Source organism: Erpetoichthys calabaricus, chromosome 8 (genome assembly GCF_900747795.2).
Source record: "Erpetoichthys calabaricus chromosome 8, fErpCal1.3, whole genome shotgun sequence".
In the NCBI taxonomy this organism is placed as follows: domain Eukaryota; kingdom Metazoa; phylum Chordata; class Cladistia; order Polypteriformes; family Polypteridae; genus Erpetoichthys; species Erpetoichthys calabaricus.
The window spans coordinates 173,787,973-173,810,861 of record NC_041401.2 but is presented as its reverse complement, the minus strand read 5'-3'; the positions used below and the strand labels follow the sequence as shown (position 1 = coordinate 173,810,861).

Genomic DNA, 22,889 nt, shown 5'->3' with positions numbered 1-22,889 from the left:
GCAATAAGATGCTGCAGATGTTCTATCAGACGGTTGTGGCGAGCGCCCTCTTCTACGCAGTGGTGTGCTGGGGAGGCAGCATTAAGAGGAAAGACGCCTCACGCCTGGACAAACTGGTGAGGAAGGCAAGCTCTATTGTAGGCACGGAGCTGGACAGTTTAACATCTGTGGCAGAGCGACGGGCGCTAAGCAGGCTCCTATCAATTATGGAGAATCCACTGCATCTACTAAACAGTGTCATCTCCAGACAGAGGAGCAGCTTCAGCGACAGACTGCTGTCACTGTCCTGCTCCACTGACAGACTGAGGAGATCGTTCCTCTCCCACACTATGCGACTCTTCAATTCCACCAGGGGGGGTAAATGTTAACATTATACAAAGTTATTGTCTGTCTGTTATACCTGCATTGTTATCACTCTTTAATTTAATATCTTCTTTATCAGTATGCTGCTGCTGGAGTATGTGAATTTCCCCTTGGGATTAATAAAGTATCTATCTATCTATCTATCTATCTATCTATCTATCTATCTATCTATCTATCTATCTATCTATCTATCTATCTATCTATCTATCTATCTAAAAGGAGGCCCACCGAGTATTAGTACAGAGGTCGTAAGAATTTGTTCAGTTAGTGTTTATTGCATATATGTCAGAACTGTTCGATTTTTTAAGAAATGGGAAACATTTAATACAGAACATAATTAAAAAGTGACAGGGTCAAGGTTAATAATGGTGGAAATGAACTAGTTAGATATAGTAGAAGTCTTGCACAGAGTGGCAAACATTGAACATTATTAATAAGCTGGAAAAAATTCAAATCAAAAACCTAAAACGAGACAAGAAATCAGCAAAGTCCAAACCGACTGAACACGGCATAACATCATGAGCCACGCAGCGTGAGCGCACACTCCTATAGACACACCGCATCTTAGTAACCATCCAAACATAAGCACAGCAGAAGGTGTGATGGTGCATCATTCAGCCCTAAAAAAGCCCAATACAAATAGCTAAACTGAAATATTTAAAAATAATTGAAAAAAAAATACTAAACTCAATATCAGAAGAACAACACAATAACTTGCATCCTTTTCCATTTTTCACTGATCTCCAGCTTGCACAGTTAAGATGCATAAATCATTTCAGTTGTGACATCTAGAGGCCAAAAGTGGAATTACTTATACACAGTATTGTAACTCCTATACTCTCACTTTGAGAAATGACAGCTGATTGAACGCATTCTGTCTTTGAGTATTTTTTATTGCTTTTTATTTATTTTTTTTACCAGATGTCCAACTCATTATTTACTTTTTTTGGGTGACTGGGCCATTGTGATATCTGGTTGCTGTTGTGGAAAGATCAGCCTCGACACGGACAGACACCGACTCACAATGTCCTTACCACACACGTTCATTTTCAGTTCTGCACAGCATAATGCACCAATCACTCACAGTCCTTTCTTTAACTCTCTTTTGCTTTACTTCACTGCCGCCTCCACTCTTCTCTCACCAGCTCCGTCCTCTTCCACCTGACTCCGGCTTCCCGGGAAGTGCTCCGGGTGCTTCCTGATTAACATCCAGCAGCACTTCTGGGTGTGTTGGACGTGCTGCATGCCAAGGCTCCAGAGCTGTCCAGGTGTCCCCTGGCGGGGCTGGATGCTGCCCTCTTGCACCCCAGGGAAGTTATTGCCCCTCTTCCGATCCTTCTCTTCTCCAGGTGTCCCAGTGGGACAAGGTCCCTGGTCGTCTGCCACACTGTTTTAATGTACAACACGCTATCACTGTAATAGTGTTAAGTGCAAGTACACTGATATGCGGCATCACAAAAGCCATTTTTTTCCTTAGGAGAAAGGCCTAGAAATGCAAAATAATCATCAACTTTTCTGATCTCGATTGAAATCACTATCCATCCATCCATCCATTTGCCAACCCGCTGAATCCGAACACAGGGTCACTGGGGTCTGCTGGAGCCAATCCCAGCCAACACAGGGCACAAGGCAGGAACCAATCCTGGGCAGGGTGCCAACCCACCGCAGTGAAATCACTATATTTTTATTTTTTCAACTTTTTGGAAGCAATTTTTCCCATCATTGGCTGTACATTTGCCCCTCATTTTTGAATCACGTGTTTTTTTTAAATTGTACATGTACTCTTGTCTTTTTTTCTATTTGCATCAATTCTATCTTTACTCCTTTACAGTTATTTGTTGCTTGTCTTTGCTCATTAATAACTAACCATTTCAGGCAGACACTCACTTCTGTTCATGAGGAGGCTGTTGGTCAAAGTAAACACTAGCAGGTTCGCCTATAAAGAATTCTTCTTTTGATCCTTTCTTTCTATTTCAGTGTTAGTGTTGGTGGCCCCACGGGATTGATTAGAAACTCTTTCTGTCTTCATTATTGTCTCTCGGTCACCAAGAGAATCCATGGTGCCTCAGCATGTAGTGTATCTTAATATCCTGCCTCAGAACTGACAAGCAAACTTTTTCAGTGATAAAAGAGAGCAAAACAAAACAAATAAAAATAAAAACACCCAACAAAACCCAGATGAGAGACAAGAATGGGTCAAAAAACAGTCAAAACCAGGAAAGATTCAAAGAGTAGCAGTTAGAGCCTCTTTTAAGGTATTGTATCCGCAGATTGCATAAAGAAATGAGACTCCTAGCTGACCTTTTATCCCATCATGCCAATGAACCTCATAGGCCACGCCCTTAGAAACATGGGATGTGACCGTAACGACGGACCCAATACAGTGATACCTTGAGATACGAGTTTAATTCGTTCCGTGACCGAGCTCGTAAGTCAAAATGCTCGTATCTCAAATTAATTTTCCCCATTGAAATTAATTGAAATGAGATTAATTCGTGCCAGCCCCCAAAAAAACCACCCCAATTTTTTGTTAAATGTTTTCAACATAAGAAAAATGTATTTATAATGAACAAATATTGTATACAAACAAAATAAAACCTAATACATAAAAGAGAATCTAAAGAAATAAACAGACGTTGGCAAAGCCGATTTGCGTATTGTAATGTTTTTTTCTTTCACTTCACTTTTGCTTAACTTAATTTTCTTCTTCACTAGTTTTTTTCTTTTTTGCCACACTTTCATCACTTTCATTCACAGGGTGTTTCAATAGAAACCTGTCCAAGGAGCTTTGTTTAGTCATCCCCTTTAGGATGTTTCTGAAATGAGTTAGGCAAGTGTCATTAAATAGCGCGGCTGCATGTTCAGTTTCTTTTCAATAAAGTCAAGCGCTAGGCAAATGTTATTAAATAGCGCGGCTGTATGTTCAGTTTCTTTTCAATAAAGTCAAGCGTTAGGCAAGTGTCATTAAATAGCGCGGCTGTATGATCAGTTGTAATTTTTTCAGGGTGTTTCTTTTCTTTAAAGTTCGAAACTTTTTCCCACATTGCAAACACTTCCCTTATCTCACTTTAAGAGATAACCTCCTCCGCGATACCGATCTCCTGCAGAACCTCCGTATGTTGCTGCGTATGTAGTTCCGTCAACTCCTCTGTCGTCAGTTCCTCGGAATGTGCGGGGACAAGCTCTTTGATGGCTCTCATTTCGAATTTTGGCTCGCAACTCAAGACAAAAAATCGACCTAGTGATGGCTCGTATCTCAAAAAACTCGTACATTGGGGCACTCGTATCTCAAGGTATCACTGTATTTGGTGGCAAAGATGGTGAAGATGGTAAAATATATTAGCTTTAATTAGAAATGAGATTACCCCTAAAAATGAAACCTGCTCATGACACTTGCATAGTCTGCTTATTTATTTTTATGCCTGTAGGCCTTGTAGGCCCCATCTATGAAGTTCCCTAATTCCACTGGCCATTGGATGTCATACTGTACATGAAATGATTTTGAACCGTTTTCATTTCACAAATCAGAGCGTTATTATAACTGTAGGGAAATATATTCATTTTTGGCACATATTGCTTTTGTTTTATTGGGGTTATTAATTATTAATCATTGTGACAGTGACCTCATTTTCACCCTCTGTTTTTTCTTGGCAATGACTACCATTGCCTGTCGCTACATACTGACATCATCAATACTGGGGTATAATGATTGACGCTATGGTGAGAGTTTTCTTCTAGTTTTGACCACAAGATCTCTTCATAAAAATAAAAGACTTTTCTAGAGTAGTTATGGGAAAGAAGACCAAGTTAGTGTTAAGAGTGCTTTAGAGCTCCAGACTTGGTTTTCACAATTCAGCCTGTTAATTAACTACATTTCAGTCTCCCATTTAGAATCCCTTTAGTTTTCTGCCACTATGTCCGTGACTTAATAAGTGCACAATAACACCACACCAAGCTGTGCACTCTGACTCCTCCTGTTATAAATATCCACCAGCCTGTGCATGAAAAGAAGCTCCTGACGTTCATCCCTTGCTCAGCCAGGACACCTCTTTTATGTATGATCCAGGGGAACAAGTATGGACTGAACAGTACCTCCCCCAGGACACTAGACGGCAGCCCCCATGGGTGGCAGTGGCGCCTTGGATTCATCGAAGATGGAGTTCTCTAAAACCCTGTTGGGACTTGGGGGTGTCGCCAGGGGGGCGCTGCAGTTGTTCCTGAGCCCATGTGGATGGCACTTCCGCCACACTCGGATGTGAAGCCGGAAATAGGTTGTCAAACACCTGGAGCACTTCCGGGTGGGCTATGAAAGGAGCCAGCTGCCATCACTCTGGGAGCCAGAGTCGGATGGAGAAAAGAAGAAGAGGTGAAGGATTGTGGGGATTGCGCTTGTGCTCATTGGAACGGGCAAGGCGTTGCCCACAGGCGAAGAAAAGAAAAAGAAAACATTTATTTGTTTTATCAGTGTGCCTCCCGTGTCTGCCTGTGTCGGGTTGAGCGCCAGTATAGCGCCTTTTGTCACAGTCTATTTGTGCTCTGTTTTTAACTACACAACATTGTATATTGCTGTTACACAGAAGCTATTTAATGGAGTCTACTAACATAAGTCATTAAGTTTAATTATCGCTGTTGTTTTTGAATATGACTCATTGTTACAAAAATATTAATTTATAAACATAAATGCTTTAATTGACTCTTGGATGAAGTCACTAAAAATGAAATCAGTTGACCATATCAGTTAACTTCGCTCCTCAACGCACCTGAATGTTACCCACTGCAGACATTTTTGAACTTGTCTCAAACTGGTTACTGGCTTTTGTCCATTTCGCCCCATGTTTGTGCTCCGGCTGTCAGTCTCACTAAAGCACTCCTTTCTTTCCGTAATCTCACCAGCCACTCAGACGAGCCCTCCCTCCACGTTCACAAAGGACCCCACTCCAACTGAGAGTGCCAAAGACAATTTGGAGCAGAGGTGAGCATGCAGTGGCCTGAAGTTAGAATATTCTGCCAGCTGAACCGACTAGGACTTCTTCTTTAGCTTTTTAAAATGGTTGAGAGCTTGACAAGTCACGAAATTTGACACTTGAGGGAGAATCTCTTTATAACAATACTGTAAGAAAAGGGTGGGGATGAAAAGCCGTTCAAACAGCTCTGAGCGCTTTCACCTTTGTGCGTCACTGTGAGATCAAATTTAACTTTACAGTTTGTGCTGTGACCAGATACAGTATATCCTCAAAGTTTACTTTTAAGTCATTTTGTTTTTTATAAAATAAAATACCTTGGTGAAGAGAAAGTTTAGCTTGTTAGAGACTGGGGAGATGCAGACTCTGCTTTGTATATCTCTATGTCACTCCTATGGCAAGCCGAATTCACATTTAGAGATATCTCAAAATGAATTTTAAGATATCTGGATATGCATTTTAGATATCTCAAATTGAATTACAGATATCTAAAAATGCATCTATTTTAAGATATCTAAAAAGCACTTTATGATATCTCAAATAGATTTCAAGATATCTTGAAATGATGTGCTGTACATTTTGAAATATCTGAAATGTATTTTAAGATATCTTAAATGCAATTTGCGATATCTCGAAATCACTTCCTGTAAAATTTCCTCTTCTTTCAATGGGACTTCCTGTCTATTTCAAGATATCTCAAAATCATTTCCTGTAAAACTGCCTATTATTTCAATGGAACTTCTTATTTATTATAAGACTAGACATTATGCCTGTTACAATAACGGGCGCTAGAACAGTAGTGCATAAACATTAGTAGGAACAGTCTACATTAAATGGCAAGGGACCTTGACCTCATTCTGTTTCTTGTCTTAATTTTTTTTTGTCAAAAATATTTTTGCAAGAAGCATAAAGTAAAATAATAATAAAAATAAAATAGAAACGTATATGACAATACAGTAAGTATAATTAATATTACATTTATCCTCTCCTCTGTGGCTGTTGATTGATGTGTTGTGTCTGTTTGAAGATCTCCTATCCTGCCTCTCTTTATTTTAGCTTGCTGTGGCGTCTCTCCAGCAAGTGCTGTGCAGTTCCCCAGCAAGTATTTTAATCTGTGCTGGCGTGCAGCTGATTATTGTATGTGTGGCGTCTCCCCAGCAACGGATTTTATGTGCGCGAAAATAAATCTACTTTTAAAAGTCATCCTATTGTAATATCATGAAAATTCGTATATTTAGGAAAACCCCTTCAACGACTGACACTTTACACTTTACACTTTACCGGGCCAAGTTTTGCTAATCACAAATCTGACATCCTCAGAGTGAACACTTGCACAACAACAAACACTAATCCCACTGTATCAGTACCCGATTGGATTTTTCGTGCCTTATGTTTTAGGTGTTACCTCATTTACCGAAATCCGATTGGATCTGCCGCGCGATATTTTATAGGTCCTGCCTTCTCTGTCTTGTGTGACGCGTCAGGCAGCCTTTGAAGCTTCTGCTAGAGGCCGGTGACTCTACTTCTCATTCCGCCCTTCCCTGTACTTCCGCTTTGTCCGTAATATGCGTTTAATTTTCTGTCACAACAGTGGGCAATCAGCGGAGTCTCCCCGGGAACTGATGTAATGTGTGGCGTGCAGCTGATAATCGTGGCTGTGGCATCTCTCCAGCAAGTACTGCGCAGTTCCCCAGCAAGTATTTTAATCCATGCTGGCGTGCAGCTGATTATTGATTATTGCTTGAACGGGACATGCTGACCTCAAAAGTGGGGCCCCATTAGGCGCGGGGCCTGGGGCGGTCGCCCCACTGGCCACCCCCAAACGTCGCTCTTGATGAAGACCCAAAGAATGTTGAGGTCTAGTTTAGTTTAGTTTAGTGTATGTTGAGGACTGATTGAGATCATTGATGTTAAGTAGAATGGGTGGTCTCGTGGCCTCAGAACCCCTGCAGATTTTGTTTTTTGTTGTTTTTTCTGTCCTCCTGGCCATCGGACCTTACTTTATTCTTTGTTATCCAGCATTGCCTAATCTTATTTTTTATAAACTTTTCTTTCTTCATCTTGTAAAGCACTTTGAGCTACACCATGTGTATGAAAATGTGCTATAGAAATAAATGTTGTTCTCATTAGTCTTCATTAGGAGTCAGTTCTTGATTTTAATTGAACCCTTTATTTAATTCCATAGCTTGTTGGTGCTCTCATTCTAACACAGAAGACATTTCTTTTTTCTAAGGCATGTTTTCTGGACCTGAGCACATCAACATCACTGAGGCCTTCACCTTTGTTTATTTTCAAATATTGTATGATGGACACGGGTTATATGACACTGGTCACATGTTGGCTCATTTCTGTAGGAAAAAAAGAAACAAATAAAGGGTCTTAGTCTTAACTCTTTCAGAGCGGATGTCGACTTTTGTCAACAGGAGGGGCAGACGGCGGTAATCAACTGTAAATGGTGACAGACCTCGCTGTTATGTTTTTGTTCGACCCTGCTGGGTAGCAGGAAACATTCGCTGTGTTGGTTTGGCCGAGATTCCCTGTACTGGCGTGAGTAGCGAGGACTAAACAACAGCAAAAATGGCATCGACATCTGGCGAGAGATCGAAAGCGAATGTGTAAACAAAAATACTCTACGGACGATGATCTGCATATTATGGCTGAATCGGACTCTGACCTGTCAGACTCCGATGTTGTTACCAGTGATCGAAGGTGAAGGTGAGGTACCGGCATCATCTGATCGATCTCCGGCCGACTGTGGTGCTGAACAGGTTTGTGCAGCTGACGTGCCTACGGCCTGGGAGGACCTCCACTTCCAATGACAAGTGGTCAAACCAGACTGCGTGGCACTGCGACTGCCACTGCTAAAACCCCTGCCACATGAAGACATCCTGGCAGCCAGCCTGCTCCCTGTGAGCAGCTCAAGCCATAAGAGACACCGAACTGGCGGCAACCGCATGAAGCAAACGATGTTTAATATTGATTTATGTGTGAAACCATTGCTTTGGGTGCTTTTCATAAAACTGTGTTGTTTTGGAATATCATATTCAGCCCTCAAAGAGTTAATTTACGAGTCCATTAAAATGTGGGCAAAAGAAGCCAATAAGTAAGAAAAGCTGGTCACTAATGAAGAAAATGGTCAGAATGGAAACCTGCAGCCACTGCGGTTCTTCAGGGTTGGAGTTGGACACCCAAGGTTAGGAACAAATATTTTTTTCAGTTTTCAAGACTTTAATTTTTGGTTTGCATTTAAAAACTTGACATTTGATTATCAGCCTTTTCCAGTTACAGCCCTTGCTCGTTTTTCTCTCTCGTTCCTGTTTATTTAAAAAATCATTACTATCTCGTTCTGAATCACGTTTGTAAGGTTACATCATGTCAAACATTTGTTGTTACGATTGGGGAAGTGTGTCTAGTAGTGTAACGACACAGAAAACAAGGTGTCACACATGGGTGTCGTGCATATGAAGCAGCTAAAGGGCTCAAAAGACGGTAATTCCATGCCAGACCAGGGCATGATCCTTTCTCTTTTATCCTTTGCAGACCAACCTCGGGAAATTCCGACTGGGACCGATGACGTCACGTCTGGTTCCAGACTCGATGACATCACGTCCTGTTCCTGTCCCAGTGACGTCACTTCCCCCTCCGGCTTTAAAACCGCCATGTTTGTCTGCTGAGTCAGTTTTGTCTTCAACTAAAACTTTTTTTTTCTATTCTGCGTTTTTTCAGCCATTTTTTCAAGTATATGGTATGGCTGCCCCAAACCTTCAATTTTTGCATCATTTCACAAAGGATAAGATAAAGGTTGATCCACCCTGTATACTTGGAAATTAGTGCTGAAAAATATAAAGAGCAGAATAGACTGAGTAATCTTTTACAGCTGAGTCCCAAAACGTGACTGACTTTGAAACAGGGGAGTGGCAAATTTACAGAAGGGAGGAAGGAAGAGGCGTGTCTTCGGGGTGTACCCGGAAGTGAGGTCAGCATTGGGGTTGGACGGGAGGTTTGTAGAGAGGCAGGAAGTGACGTCAGAAGTGGAACTGGAAGAGGAGTTGGAAGTGGAATCAGGCAGATGTTACTTCAGAGGATCTTTAGAGGAGAGAGAAGAAGCATTAGTGTGAACTGCCAACCCTCGGCCTGGCATAACAACACATGTAGTCAGGCCCATCGACCGCCTCCCACACTATTCGGACACTGGTGTCATGGGTGTAGAGTTGTATCGTGTCAAATACTGGTGTTATGGCTATCCCTGTTGTGAGGCCGGATGGTGTCTCTGATATTGTGTGCATTTTAGAGTTAGAATTTTACTTAGTGGATACTTTTTCCATGGACCGAGGATTACATTTTTGATTTCAACTTGTATTTGTTTACATCTTATGTTTTAGCTCTGAGTAACGTCATATGACTGCACCTGTCATGTTGCTGATATCACGGGAAGTGACCCGATAAACATGGTAGCAGTCGCCACACTTGCTATCCCTCGGAGGGTACACATTACTGTTCTTGACAACTCTTAGCGATAGTTTGTTTCAAAACAAACAGGACCTCAGCACTCAGCTTTGAAACTCCTTTTTGATTGTTGACTTTTGATTCTGGTTTTGCCTTTTGCTTTTGCACAATCTCAGGTATGACCTATAGCTCCAAATTTAACTACGACTTTGGTTTGTGTTTTTCCATCTCCTGGTCTCTTTTATTTGCTCACAATAATCTCAAGAGACTATGTGTGTTATGAAAATGGCAGACATTTGTATCTCTTGCTTGTGAGGGTGTTCCATGCCGGCTATAGGTGAGACGGCTGTGAGGTTATATCATTCCAAATTAGCATCAGCAGCATCATGTTTATGTTTGTAAATTTTGATTTTTTAATTTTACATTTTTTTAATTTTTAAATATTGAATTTTAGTTGAAGGGTTGACAGCATTGATGATACGGTCACATAGTTGTATTGGTCATAAATACTAGTGTTGTGGTTGTGAGGTCATATCATGTCAAACCTTGGTGTAATGGCTGCCGAGATGCCAGACAGTGGTCTGAACGAGTGTTTCATATGTCAACTGGAAAGTGCAGATCCTTTATTTCTCACGCTTATTTAATTCTGGGGTGGACACTGATTGGCATGCTTACCAACAAGTACGTCTCAAAGAGGCCCCGTTCCTTTGCCATAAGTCGTTTTATCGTTTTCTGAACCCTGGAAGCAAGTGCATTTAGCAACAGAGAAATGGACTGAGATATAAAATGGGTCATTTGAGGCCCGTTTATAAGAGCTTATTGGGTTTTGCCATCTTCTTTTGGGAGAGGAAATCAGGTTGGAAATGCCAGCAAATATCAGAACAAATGAACAATGACAGTGCAAGTCATACACTGCTCTTAATTATCCATCGTCAGACAGTACAGTATCACTTGTCGGTTACTAAGCATTATTACCCAAGCACATATGTGTTAGCAGGCTATACTTTATTTTAAATTAAAAAATGAAGCCTTGTACAAAAATATTAGGACATGTCAGAGTAAAGCACATCCACACTTCACATTCTAAACAGGCCTTGTCTATTCAGAAGGCAACTCCTCAGCACACATGTACAGTTGTGGCCAAAAGTTCTGAGGATGACACAAGTATTGGTTTTCACAAAGTGTGCTGCTTCGGTGTTTTTAGATCTTTTTGTCAGATGTTTCTATGGAATACTGAAGTAGAATTACAAGCAGTTCATAAGTTTCAAAGGCTTTTATTGACAATTACATTAAGTTTATGCAAAGAGTCGATATTTGCAGTGTTGGCCCTTCTTTCTTTTTCAAGACCTCTGCAATTCACCCTGGCAGGCTGGCAATCAACTTCTGGGCCAAATCCTGACTGATGGCAGCCCATAATCAATACTTGGAGTTTGTCAGAATTTGTGGGTTTTTGTTTGTCCACCCGCCTCTTGAGGATTGACCACAAGTTCTCGATGGGATTAAGGTCTGGGGAGTTTCCTGGCCATGGACCCAAAATTTTGATGGTTTGTTCCCCGAGCCACTTAGTTATCACTTTTGCCTAATGGCCCGGAGCTCCATCATTGTTCGTCACCAAGCTGTTCTTGGATGGTTGGGAGAAGTTGCTCTTGAAGGATGTTTTGGTCCCATTCTTTATTCATGGCTTGGGATCAGGGCACCACCAGTGCAGAGCTTGCTCAGGAATGGCAACAAGCAGGTGGAAGTGAGGCAAAGACTTTGGGAGGATGGCCTGGTGGGTGTCAGGAAGGGCAGCAAAGAAGCCAAGAAAAACATCAGGGACAATCTGATATTCTGCCAAAGGTACAGAGATTGGACTGCTGGGGTAAAGTAATTTTCTCTGATGAATCCCCTTTCCGATTGTATGGGGTATCTGGTGTGGCAAGCGGCTGGGCGCGGTACCCAGCCAGGACACCTGAAAGGACCGGAAGAGGGATTATGCCTCCTCTGGACCACGAGGGGGCAGCTGTCCTGGTTGGTATGGGGACCACGGGAACAGAGCATGGAAGCTCAACCCTATAGGGGCCCATGATCACCGCCAGGGGGCGCCCGGATGCCTAAAGAGCCCTGGACGTCAGCACTTCCACCACACCAGGAAGTGCCGGCGGAAGTTCATCGAGAGGCACCTGAAGCACGTCCGGGTGGACATAAAAGGGGCCGCCTCCCTCCATTCAATAGCTGGAGTCGGGTGGAAGTGGACGTAGCTCAGAGGAGAGGATTGGATGTGGTCAAAAAGAGAGTCATCGAAGAAAGAGGCCAGGATTAAGGGTGATTGGTGCAGGGGCACTGGCTTGTGCGTACACAGTTGTAAATAGACAATGTGCAATAAATGTATGCTTGGGTTTGAACCATCTGTGTCTGTCTGTCTGTGTCCGGGCTGCTTTCCACATTGGAAAAAAGAAAAGGTGAGTGGCACTACCATCAGTCCTGTGTCATGCCAACAGTAAAGCATCCTGAGCCCATTCATGTGTGGGGTTGCTTCTCAGCCAAGACGGTGGGCTCACTCACAATTTGGCCTAAGAACACAGGCCTGAGTAAAGAATGAGACTTAAACATCCTCCAAGAGCAACTTCTCCCAACCATCCAAGAACAGTTTGGTGACAAACAATGATGGAGCTCCGGGCCATAAGGCAAAAGTGATAACTAAGTGGCTCAGGGAACAAAACATTGAACTTTTGGATCCATGGCCAGGAAACTCCCCAGACCTTAATCTCATTGAGTACTTGTGGTCAATCCTCAAGAGGCGGGTGGACAAACAAAGAACTACAAATTCTGACAAACTCCAAGCATTGATTGGGCTGCCATCAATCAGGATTTGGCCCAGAATTTGATTGGCAGTATGCCAGGGCGAATTGCAGAGGTCTTGAAGAAGAAGAGACAACACTGCAAATATTGACTCTGCACATAAACGTAATGTAATTGTCAATAAAAGCCTTTGAAACTTATGAACTGCTTGTAATTCTACTTCAGTATTCCATAGAAACATCTGACAAAAAGATCTAAAAACACTGAAGCAGCAAACTTTGTGAAAACCAATACTTGGGTTATTCTCAGAACTTTTGGCCACAACTGTACTTCTGGCAATTGAGAAAACACTGCCAGCTAGTCAGCAGGACCATCTTCCTATTTCCTTTAATGTGTACACATTGTAACCAATCAAAGTTTGACATTTTGTAACATGTGGATAAAGAACACCTTAATGAATAATTATCCGCCCTTCTGTTATGTGAGAAGGCTTTGCCCTATTGGGTGAGATTCATCCTCTTTGTGCCGAAAGGCACATAAGACGTCAACGATTTGCCTTCATCTGGTCCTGTCTTGAGCTACAGATTCTGCTTCACCTCATGTTAGGTTCATCTCCTGCAGCTCATTTATTTTTCATTTATCATTTGCCCTACATAGGCTTGCATAAAATAGTAACTATTTTTATAGGACGCCATTAATAGAAGAAATCATTAATCCTGGCCAAGTACTGGATATTGAGCAGAAGGAAGGCGATTGTTATACTGTACACCACAAAATACTTCTACTGCCAATACTTCACACTGTTAGTGCCACATTAGTTTCAGACTGTGACAAGATAGACCGATTTCTGTTGGTTTCCACTTGTGACCCTAAGCTCTCATATTCTTAGACCTCCAGTCCCCCTTACTTTTTTTTTCAGCCAACAGAAAGACCACTGACCTTACTGCTTGGCACATGGCTTTATACTGAATATATGCTATTGTAATATTAATGAACACCTTCATTGTCATGAAAGCATCATATCTGGAGAACTTCAATATTTGACAGAATACTCCAAAAATCCCCCCATTCGTCTACATATGATACACATGCAGGCTACAGCAGTACATGACAAAGAACTTTCAAGTGTCACCATGACCTTCCAGCAAACATGCAGGGCTAATGACACCTCTGTAAAAGAAGGACAGCACTTTACAGGTGTAAGGGAAGGGTGTTGTGCTTTATGCTTTACTATTTAGGTTCCACTAATAGTTCGCTACTCTGTCATCAGTCATATTGTTGACTTTACTGCTTATTCCTTCCTTTTTAAAATTTTGGTTTCTTGCCTAACCCCAAGATAGTTGGTTCTTTGTATTCAGACTACGTTTGCCTGACCTAACCAAGGCTTATACTACATGCATTGGTGCTTCAGAATTTTTTCAAACTATGCAGCGATGCAGACGCAGTGCTGTGTATTCAAAATGGTGAACTGTAAGGAGAAGCTGGTTAAGTGGGTGCCAGGATGATGAACGAAGGGCTGTATGTGATGCAACAGGCCATCAAAGTGCAAGGTGGACTTGCAAAAAAGTGCATCTGTTCATCATGTAGGTCATCCCACTCACGAGAATATTATACTCGCCTTCCCTTTTTGCTTAATGGGGTGGACACCCCACCATCTTCTTTTTTTGCTGTTAAAGACAAGATAACACGCACAACTCTTCTTCCATAGGCAGAGTCTCAATGCCTCTGCTGTGACATTGTTGATCAGACACTGTCACCCACTGGCTGAGAGAATATCAATGTCCGATCAAATGAGCTGCAACAAGTATAAATGCCTTATGGTCACTGACCACATGCGTGATTTGTGTTGCCGTTTGTGAGAAGACTTTACAGAGTCAAAATGAACAATAATTCTTTGATTTTATATAGTGCTTTTCTCACTACTCAAAGGGCTCAGCAATTGCAGGTTAAGGGCCTTGCTCAAGAGCCCAACAGCGCAGAGTCCCCTTTGGCATTTACGGGATTCGAACCGGCAACCTTCCAATTGCCAGTGCAAATCCCTAGCCTCAGAGCCACCACTCTGCCTAACACAGCTCGGTGTTGCGTGTCCAATTCATGTATTGACCTTCATTCCTGACAGTGTTCAGAAGCCATTATGAAGGCTAACAGAATGTCAGGTTATATAGCGCCTTGATGTGTGGAGTACAAGTCACAGGAGGATCTGCTCAAACTTTATAATGCACTGGTGAGGCCTCATCTGGAGTACAGGGGGCAGTTTGGGTCTCCAGGCTACAAAAAGGACACAGCAGCACTTGAGAAAGTCCAGGGAGGCTGATGCCAGGGGTAAAGGGAATGAGTTTGGAGGAAAGAATAAAAGAGCTGAGCCTTTTCAGTTTAAGAAAAAGAAAATTAAGAGGAGACCTGACTGAAGTGTTTAACATTATGAAGGGAATTAGTCCAGTGGATCGAGATGGTGACTTTAAAATGAGTTCATCAAGAACACAGGGACACAGTTGGAAACTTGTGAAGGGTAAATTTCACACACACATTAGGAAGTTTTTCTTTACACAAAGAACGATAGACACTTGGAATAAGCGACCAAGTAGTGTGGTAGATGGTAAGACTTTAGGGACTTTCAAAACTCGACTTGATGTTATTTTAGAAGAATTGAGTGGACAGGACTGGCGAGCTTTGTTGGGCTGAATGGCCTGTTCTCGTCTCGATTGTTCTAACATTCTAATTTCTAAAACCGTCCCTGTATATTTCTTTTGCCTGTCTTGTGACCTAAAATCTGTCTACACACAATACCACAAGTGACTTGTAATGGCAAAGATGACCACACTTTAGTGGTCACTGGACGCAGTGGTTCAGTTAAACTGAGAATCTTTATATATGTCTTGTCAGCATGATGACAAGTGAGTGAAAAAGCAAGTCAGAGCCATCCATCCTTCCATTATCAAACCCCCTAACCCAGGCTGCTGGGTAGTGGCTGCTTTTCCCATATTTACTGTGGAAGGCCCCATAAATATAAGCAGTACTCAATTTCCAGGCTACACATTTGAACCGAATCTGACGTCACAAGCTTTATGTAGACAGTCTCCTCGTATAGGTGATCTGTTCACCGTTACCACTTTTACTCTGAAATGTTCAAACTTAGCCTCCTGAGGCCATGAGGTGCTATAACGGGAGGTGGGCAGCTTAAAGCAACAGCTCTGCTGGCGCCAACCCCACCTATGAGGTGGCAAAGCTGTCCACCAAATGAACCAAACCAAAAGTCATGTAGCAGCATACATACAGGACCTCGATTAGAAACCAAGTCATGGAAACAGATAAATTAATTCCAACTGAAAACATTAACATTCATAAATAATATTTCACTACAATGAATGAATGAATTGAAAAACTGCAAAATAGATCAATCTGAAACAGTAACTTAAATGGCAATACAATCCGGGTCTCCACTCAGATAAGATACATCAGAATATATAATACTTTATATCATAAAGTATAATGAGAATGTATTCAAATGGGTGTTTAAATCATCAATGCCTCCGTTTTCTAAACGTGTTGCTTGTATTCCATTGCTGTGGATTGGACACCAGCCCAGCGCTCTCTCACTCATACCAAGCCAACAGGGGTGCATCCTGCCCATCTGTGAGTCAGCATGTCATTTTATTTTACCATCCATCCATCCACTTTTTCAATTCACTTTTTTCATTACTATGTAGTGAGGAGTTGGAGTCCATAATGAGCAAAAGCCCCCGATGGTATGGCAGCCAATTGTTGCGCTCACTCGTGCACACACCTACGCCGGACTAACATGCATCCAAAGTCTTGCAGATGTGGGAGAAGCGTGCAAACTCCACATAGACTGTAAACCAAGGTTCTTGGAGATGAGAAACAGCGGCACTAGCCACTGTGCCACCATGCCTTCATCCATAAATCCAATAAAAAGAAGCATTTCTGCTTTGAACAGCAACTAATAACATAACACAAAGCCTAATAAATAAAAACTGATATGAGAAATAACAAAGTCCAAGAATCCAGTTTCTCTTTTCTGTACCTTTCTGGCTCAGTGGTACCAGGATCTGAGACCATGCAGTAAATTGGCAAGATGAAGAAATCAGGCTCTTTGTATTGGCATATTCTGAATGTGAGCCAGTGTTGTTGCAGCATTCAGTTCAGTGCATTTTTAGATGTGCTTTTCCAGAAGAATCACATGAAATTACACACTGAACATGGGCATGAGAACCACATGTTTGAAGAAGCTGTGTCCATGGCTCTACAATTTGTCCTGGTGCCACTCTGCACCCAAATGGGTGCTACTTGAAGGTCCAGCGAAGCCCCAACAGCCAACAGGGTCTCTCTTTGCAGTCTTGATTTTCTACTTGCCAGCCCAGCGTCCTAACTCAGGCTGCTTGAGTCACTTGCTGTTGGGACCAGCAAAAAAACAAAGGGACAAAGGACAGACATTGAAACACGTTAGTAATGACAAGTCCACAAGGTAAGAAAAAAACACCAAAAAGTGACTCCTCGTCTCGACACCGGTGTGCCCTCCTGCCACTGGGATTTTAATCACTGGTTATGAAAACCCCTGTGATAAATTACAATTAGCTTGGTACAGCTGTTTTCAAAATTGACTCAATGGAATGAGTGAAAGGGTGATATTGATTTCATTTCTAATAAAGAATTCTGATTGATTGGCAGTCAGTGAGAGGAGAAGCCAAAACTTCAGAAAGGTATTCTGGGAATGACAGAAGCTGGCTCAAGAGATAATAAATCTTTAATCTCAGTCCCAGCTGCCACCCAGCTATATCTGATGGCTCATCTCTTGTCCTTCTCATTGTTTATTTGGAAGACATCTTATCTAAGATGATATCCCGGATGCGTCCTTATATATTTTTTATGTTCTGTGTGGACGGCACACAGTAGAATGAACTTCTCAGTTGACTGTCCCCCATGTGGTTTTTCACATTTGAACCTTAGGCAGGTTGACTGACTTGCACTGATTTACAAAGTGAGTGGGTGGCAAGACCTGAGCTGTAAACCTGGTAGATACCAGTCCCGGGGTTTAACCACTAGGCTACAATGGCTTCTTTTTCTCATTGTGTGGTTAAATTGTGTGTGATGGCTGAACGTGACCCTTCCACCATCCATCAAGTGAAACAGTGCCTTGTAGCAGCATAAAAGTCAAACTCTGAATAGGAAGGAAGACGGCAGGTAGTGATTAGTACACAGACGTGCAGCCCACAGACCTCCAGCCACCAGCCAAACTCTATTTCTACTTTCTTGAACATCATCAGAATGCTTGGGGGTGTTGTTACATGCAGCATTTCTGGGATGTCCAACCAGAATAGGAGATTACCCATTTCTCTTAGCACAGGCTTTGACAGGTCTCATTCAAGGAAATGGGTAAAAAGTGCGACTAAAAGCAAGCCATGCAGCCCCCTACCTGCCCCTGTGCCTTCAGTTCCATCTAAGTTCATATGGAATAAGTGAGGTAGAATATCATTCCTTACCTTAGCACATGGACACCAAGAGTGACTAGCAAACACAGAACAAGACAGTCAGCACATCAAAGCACAGACACACACAGACTGACACCAGAGACCACACCAACAAAGCAAGAGCAACAGTTACGCCAGTGACAACACCATCAAGGGACAGAAGGGCACACCATGAAGATCAATGCATGAACCCAGACAATGTCTTCAAATGCCCACTCAATCCTGTGCCTTAAAGGTGTTTTCTGACACCAATCTTTAGGTGCACTGGAAATCGGGTTTTTCTGATACCTATTTTGAATTTCTTTTTTGATTTGATATACTTTATATACCTTTTTATGGGTTGTAAACAAAAAGTACCCTAAATACACAGTCAAATCTCTAGGGCATGGTGGGTCAAAATTGACCCCGCGGGTATGGCAGTATTCAAGATATGTAGGAGCTGTACAAAAATGTGACATTTGTAAACTTTTTTGCTTTTTTGTAAAGTTATATTTTAAGATGAAATGATTACATTTAGGGCGTTTTTATGAGCAAACAAATTAATGTGGCAGACGACCGGGGACCTTGCCCTACCGGGACGTCTGCAGAATGTGTAAGGACATCAATTTTTCAGTCTCCTACACGTTCAGCGTGCAAATACACTTCTGCCGTAGGCATTTCCAACACGTCTTTGAGGAGGATTTAGCATGAGGACCTTAATTTCCATCCATACAAAATGATGGTAGTGCAGGAACTCACTGAGAGAGACGGGGATAGCCGTAGATAGTTGTGTGCGAATATTCTGCAAAACGTTCAGCGAGATGCCATCATCACGTGCAGCGACGAGGCACATTTCTATTTGAATGGTTGTGTAAATAAGCAAAACATTTGCTATTGGGCTGAAACCAACCCTCGTGAACCCCTGCACGATAAGCGTGTTACGGTTTGGTGCACAGAATTTTTTTGAGGACAGTGGAGCAACAGTCACCATCACTTCAGAACATTACAGTGGTACCTCTGGTCATTTGGTCGCGACCCGAACATAATTTCCCCATAAGATTAAATGTAAATACAATGAATCTGTTCCAGACCGTACAAACTGTATGTAAATATATATTTTTTAAGCACAAAAATAGTTAATCATACCATAGAATGCAGTGTAATAGTAAACTAAATGTAAAAACATTGAATAACACTGAGAAAACCTTGAACAACAGAGAAAACTAACATTGTAAGAGTTTGCCCTAGACCCTTACGAACCGCTCGCTGTAAACACTTTTTTATGTGTTTTAAGCACAGGGAAAAAAAATTAAATGGCACTTCTCTTGTGAAACTTTTCAAACCGTCCTCTACTGGCTTTAAATTCCTCACCTTCACCACTCAAAGAAGGATTTTTTTTCAGCGAATCTTCCTGGCTTTCTCGCATATGATCATCTCACTTACGCTATCCCCTGCAAGTTGCCTCTTGTTCGACCACACTAGCAACAGTTTTTCCACTTCTTCCAGCACTTGAGGCCTCTGTTTGGTTAACATTGTAACTCCTTTTGCAACATCAGCTGCTTTGTTAGGCCCTGTATACTCAAACAAAAGAAAATGGGAAACGGAGAATGGGAAATCATTGACGCGTACGAACGCGCGTAGGGAAAACTGGCCGCCAGTGTTTTTGTTCACCACCAGAGCGTGTGGTTGTGAACAGATGCTAAACTTTGGCAAACTTTTTGATCGTAACCCGATTTGTATGTGTTCAGAAATGTTTGTGACCAGAGGTTCTACTGTACATTGAAATACTAGAGAAGTGGAAGAAATGGATGTGGTGGATGCCTGGTTTCAATAGGATGGTGCAACTGCTCAGACGGCGCGGGGATTCATGCAAGTTTTGTGGGAGATGTTTCTGATTTCCCTGTGCGGTGATGTCGGGTGGCTTTCCCGTTCGTCTGATCTCGCTCCGTGCGATTTCTTCTTGTGGGACTATCTCAAGACGAAGGAATATACACACACCGACCTCAAAACCTTGAAGCCCTCAAGGACACTATTCACCACCAAATCGCAGCTATTCTCCTTGAAATGGCCAAACGAGTCATGTGAGCATTCAGAAATCGTCTCAAAGAGTGTATCACTAATGATGGCCACCACCTTGAAGATATTGTTTTTAAAACACAGTGAAAAAAATCTATTTTGTATACCATTTTTTTGTGTTGTAATGAAATTTATTTTATCTTGTAGCATTTTTGTAGAATAAACATTTGAAATGTGGTACTTCTTTTTGGCTCACCCTAATAATGTGGAATTGTAACAAACCCAAATTCTGTTCAGTTTTACTGTAAAGTTAGGGTAATCCATTCATTCTATTTCAAAACAAATAACCTGATGTTAACCTCCTATCCAGGAACCATCGGGTGAAATAAAGGACCCAGCATTGGGCAATGGGCACATTCACTCCAATAGGGCAAATTTAGACCTAACCTAATCTGAACATGTTTGAGAAGTGGGAGAAAATTCAAACAGAAAAAGAAAAATGTACCAACCCGTATAGCTCTCGACAATCATAAACGATCAACTTTGGAACCATACCTCTTATCTGAAAGGTTTCATTAAACTGAACTGATGACTATTACTGCAATACATTCATTAATTCATTTTCTTTGCCCACCTGGAAGCAATGGGTGCAGGACAGGCAACAATAACCCTGAATGGGATGTTAGTCCTATCACTCAAATCAAGTAAATTTCCTTTGGCCAGGGGAATGAATGCATCTTTGAAATGCAGCTGGACAAAGGTAGAACTTACAAAAGCCTGACACAAACTTGGCATTTAAAGAGGATCTAACACTATCAGCTGTGGCACTGTGCTGCCTTCGTACCGCAGTCAGTAGGAATGGGCAGTTCTGAGAAACTTTACAAGTATCCATATTTATTGGTATGAGGCAGATTTGATAGAGTATGGGAAATCGAGGTGTTTCAAAATGCAAACAGGCAGACCACTTGTCTGTCATTGTGTTTAATGAAAGCCTCATGGGCCATCTTGCCAGGCCACGTCCACATAACAGTGCATGTTTCACCCATTCTTCTCCCATTAGTCATGTTTGCAGTCTGAACCATTGCTAGTCATCTGAATTCAGAATAGTGAGGCTCTGGACGCCCCTTTGAATTTCATTACCTCATATATCTGTCTTGTGGGCTGTCTCATCACCTGTCTCATTCTACCAAAGACAAACCAACAAGTGTGAGGAGCATGTAACTGTTGCCATTGCAAGACGGAGGGACGTAGCAGACAGATGTGTGATACTGTGATGTACTGACCTTCTGAGGACGCTGATCCCCGACTCACCATCAGAAGAGCATCCTGGTTGTCAGCCAGCGCCTGCTTGGCAAGGTAGCGTTCCCTCTTCATTTTGAGTGCCAGGGACTCGGGCACATCTGGCACTATCCAGTCAATCACCCTTAGCATGAAGAAGACCACATGCTGCAGCAGACAGACAGAAGGGAAACCATCATAATTAGAAATAGCTGGGAGAGGCCAAACATGCCAAGAAAATTGAGGGAGGTGGCTCTGTGCCAGCTTTTAGAAAGTAAAGTGATACTGAAGCCCCAAGCAGGACTTTATTAATGAAGTTAATTCATCCTGCTGGAGATATTATATATATATCACATTATACATAATATCACACATTAACACTTTTTTACTGAATACCAAATCACACAGTTTGGCACGGATCCTCTGCTGGTTCATTTGTGATTTCAGTCTGCATATTGACAACTAAATTAGCAATGTGCATTTGTGGGCATGGCACAAAGTTGCCTTAAAGTCTTATGTCTTTAATTTAATTAATTTATCTCAATACATAAAGTAGTATGATTCTATCCATACTGTATTTCTACAATGTACAGTAGTGGCCAAAAGTTTTGGCAGTGACCCCAATGTTGTGTTTTGCAAACTTTGTTGCTTACGCATTTTCAGATTATTTTTTACATGTTTCTATGGTGTACTGAAGAACAATTATAAACATTTTATAAGTTTCAAAAGCTTTTATTGGCAAATACATCCAATTTATGTAAAGAGGCAGTATTTCCTGTGTTGATCCTTCTTCTTCATAACTTCTGCAATTCGCTCTGGCATGCTGGTTATCAGTTTCTAGGCCAAATCCTGACTGATTCTGATCCATTCTTGCCTTTTTAGTGCTTGGAGTTGATCACAATTTGTGGGCTTCTGCTTGTCCACCCGCTTTTTGAGAATTGACCACAAGTCCTCAAAGAGATTCAGATCTGGGGACTTTCCTGGTCACGGGTCCAAACTTTCAATGTTATGATCTCCAAGAGATCACTTTTGCCTTGTGACATGGTGTTCCATCATGCTGGAAAATACACAGGTCATCACCAAACTGCACCTGGATTGTTGGGAGAAGTTGCTCTTGGAGGACGTTTTGATACCATTCTTTATTTAGGGCTGTGTTCTTGGGAAGAACTGTGATGAGAAGCAACACCACACATGGATTGTCTCAGAATGCTTCATTCACTTTTGGCACAGTGACACAGGACTCATGGTAGCGTTCACCCTTTCCTTCTTTGGACAATCGATTTTCCAGATAGTCAGAAAGAGGATTCATCTGAAAAAAGAACTTTGCACCCGTCTTCTGCTGTCCAATCCTTGTACTGCAGAATTTCAGCCTGTCCTTGATGTTTTTCTTAGAAAGAAGTGGCTTCTTTGCTGCCCTTCGTGACACAAGGCTGTTGTCCAAATGTCTTTGCTTCACTGTGTGTGCAGATGCCCTCACACTTGCCTGCTGCCAATACTGAGCCAGCTCTGCACCAGTGGCAACACGAACCTGTAGCTGACTCCTCAAGAGGTGACGGTCCTGGCGCTTGCTGGACACTTT

At 42.0% G+C, this 22,889-nt stretch overlaps 1 protein-coding gene across 3 annotated transcripts in view; it reads right to left on the bottom strand.

The window, feature by feature from the left end:
- Window positions 1-14,526: 14,526 nt before the first annotated feature.
- The window catches only part of ano11 (anoctamin 11), a 99,296-nt gene continuing 90,933 nt past the window's right edge, over window positions 14,527-22,889 (bottom strand). The window contains exons 22-23 of one of the 3 annotated variants that reach the window (XM_051931305.1): window positions 21,344-21,478; window positions 14,527-16,960 (exon numbers count right to left, since the gene is read on the bottom strand). In XM_051931305.1, coding sequence (XP_051787265.1) covers window positions 16,940-16,960; window positions 21,344-21,478 — 156 coding nt within the window. In that variant the 3' untranslated portion in view covers window positions 14,527-16,939. Of the gene's footprint in view, window positions 16,961-21,315; window positions 21,479-22,889 lie in introns of all 3 variants that reach the window. The other 2 variants (XM_051931306.1, XM_051931304.1) reach the window with 2 other exon arrangements.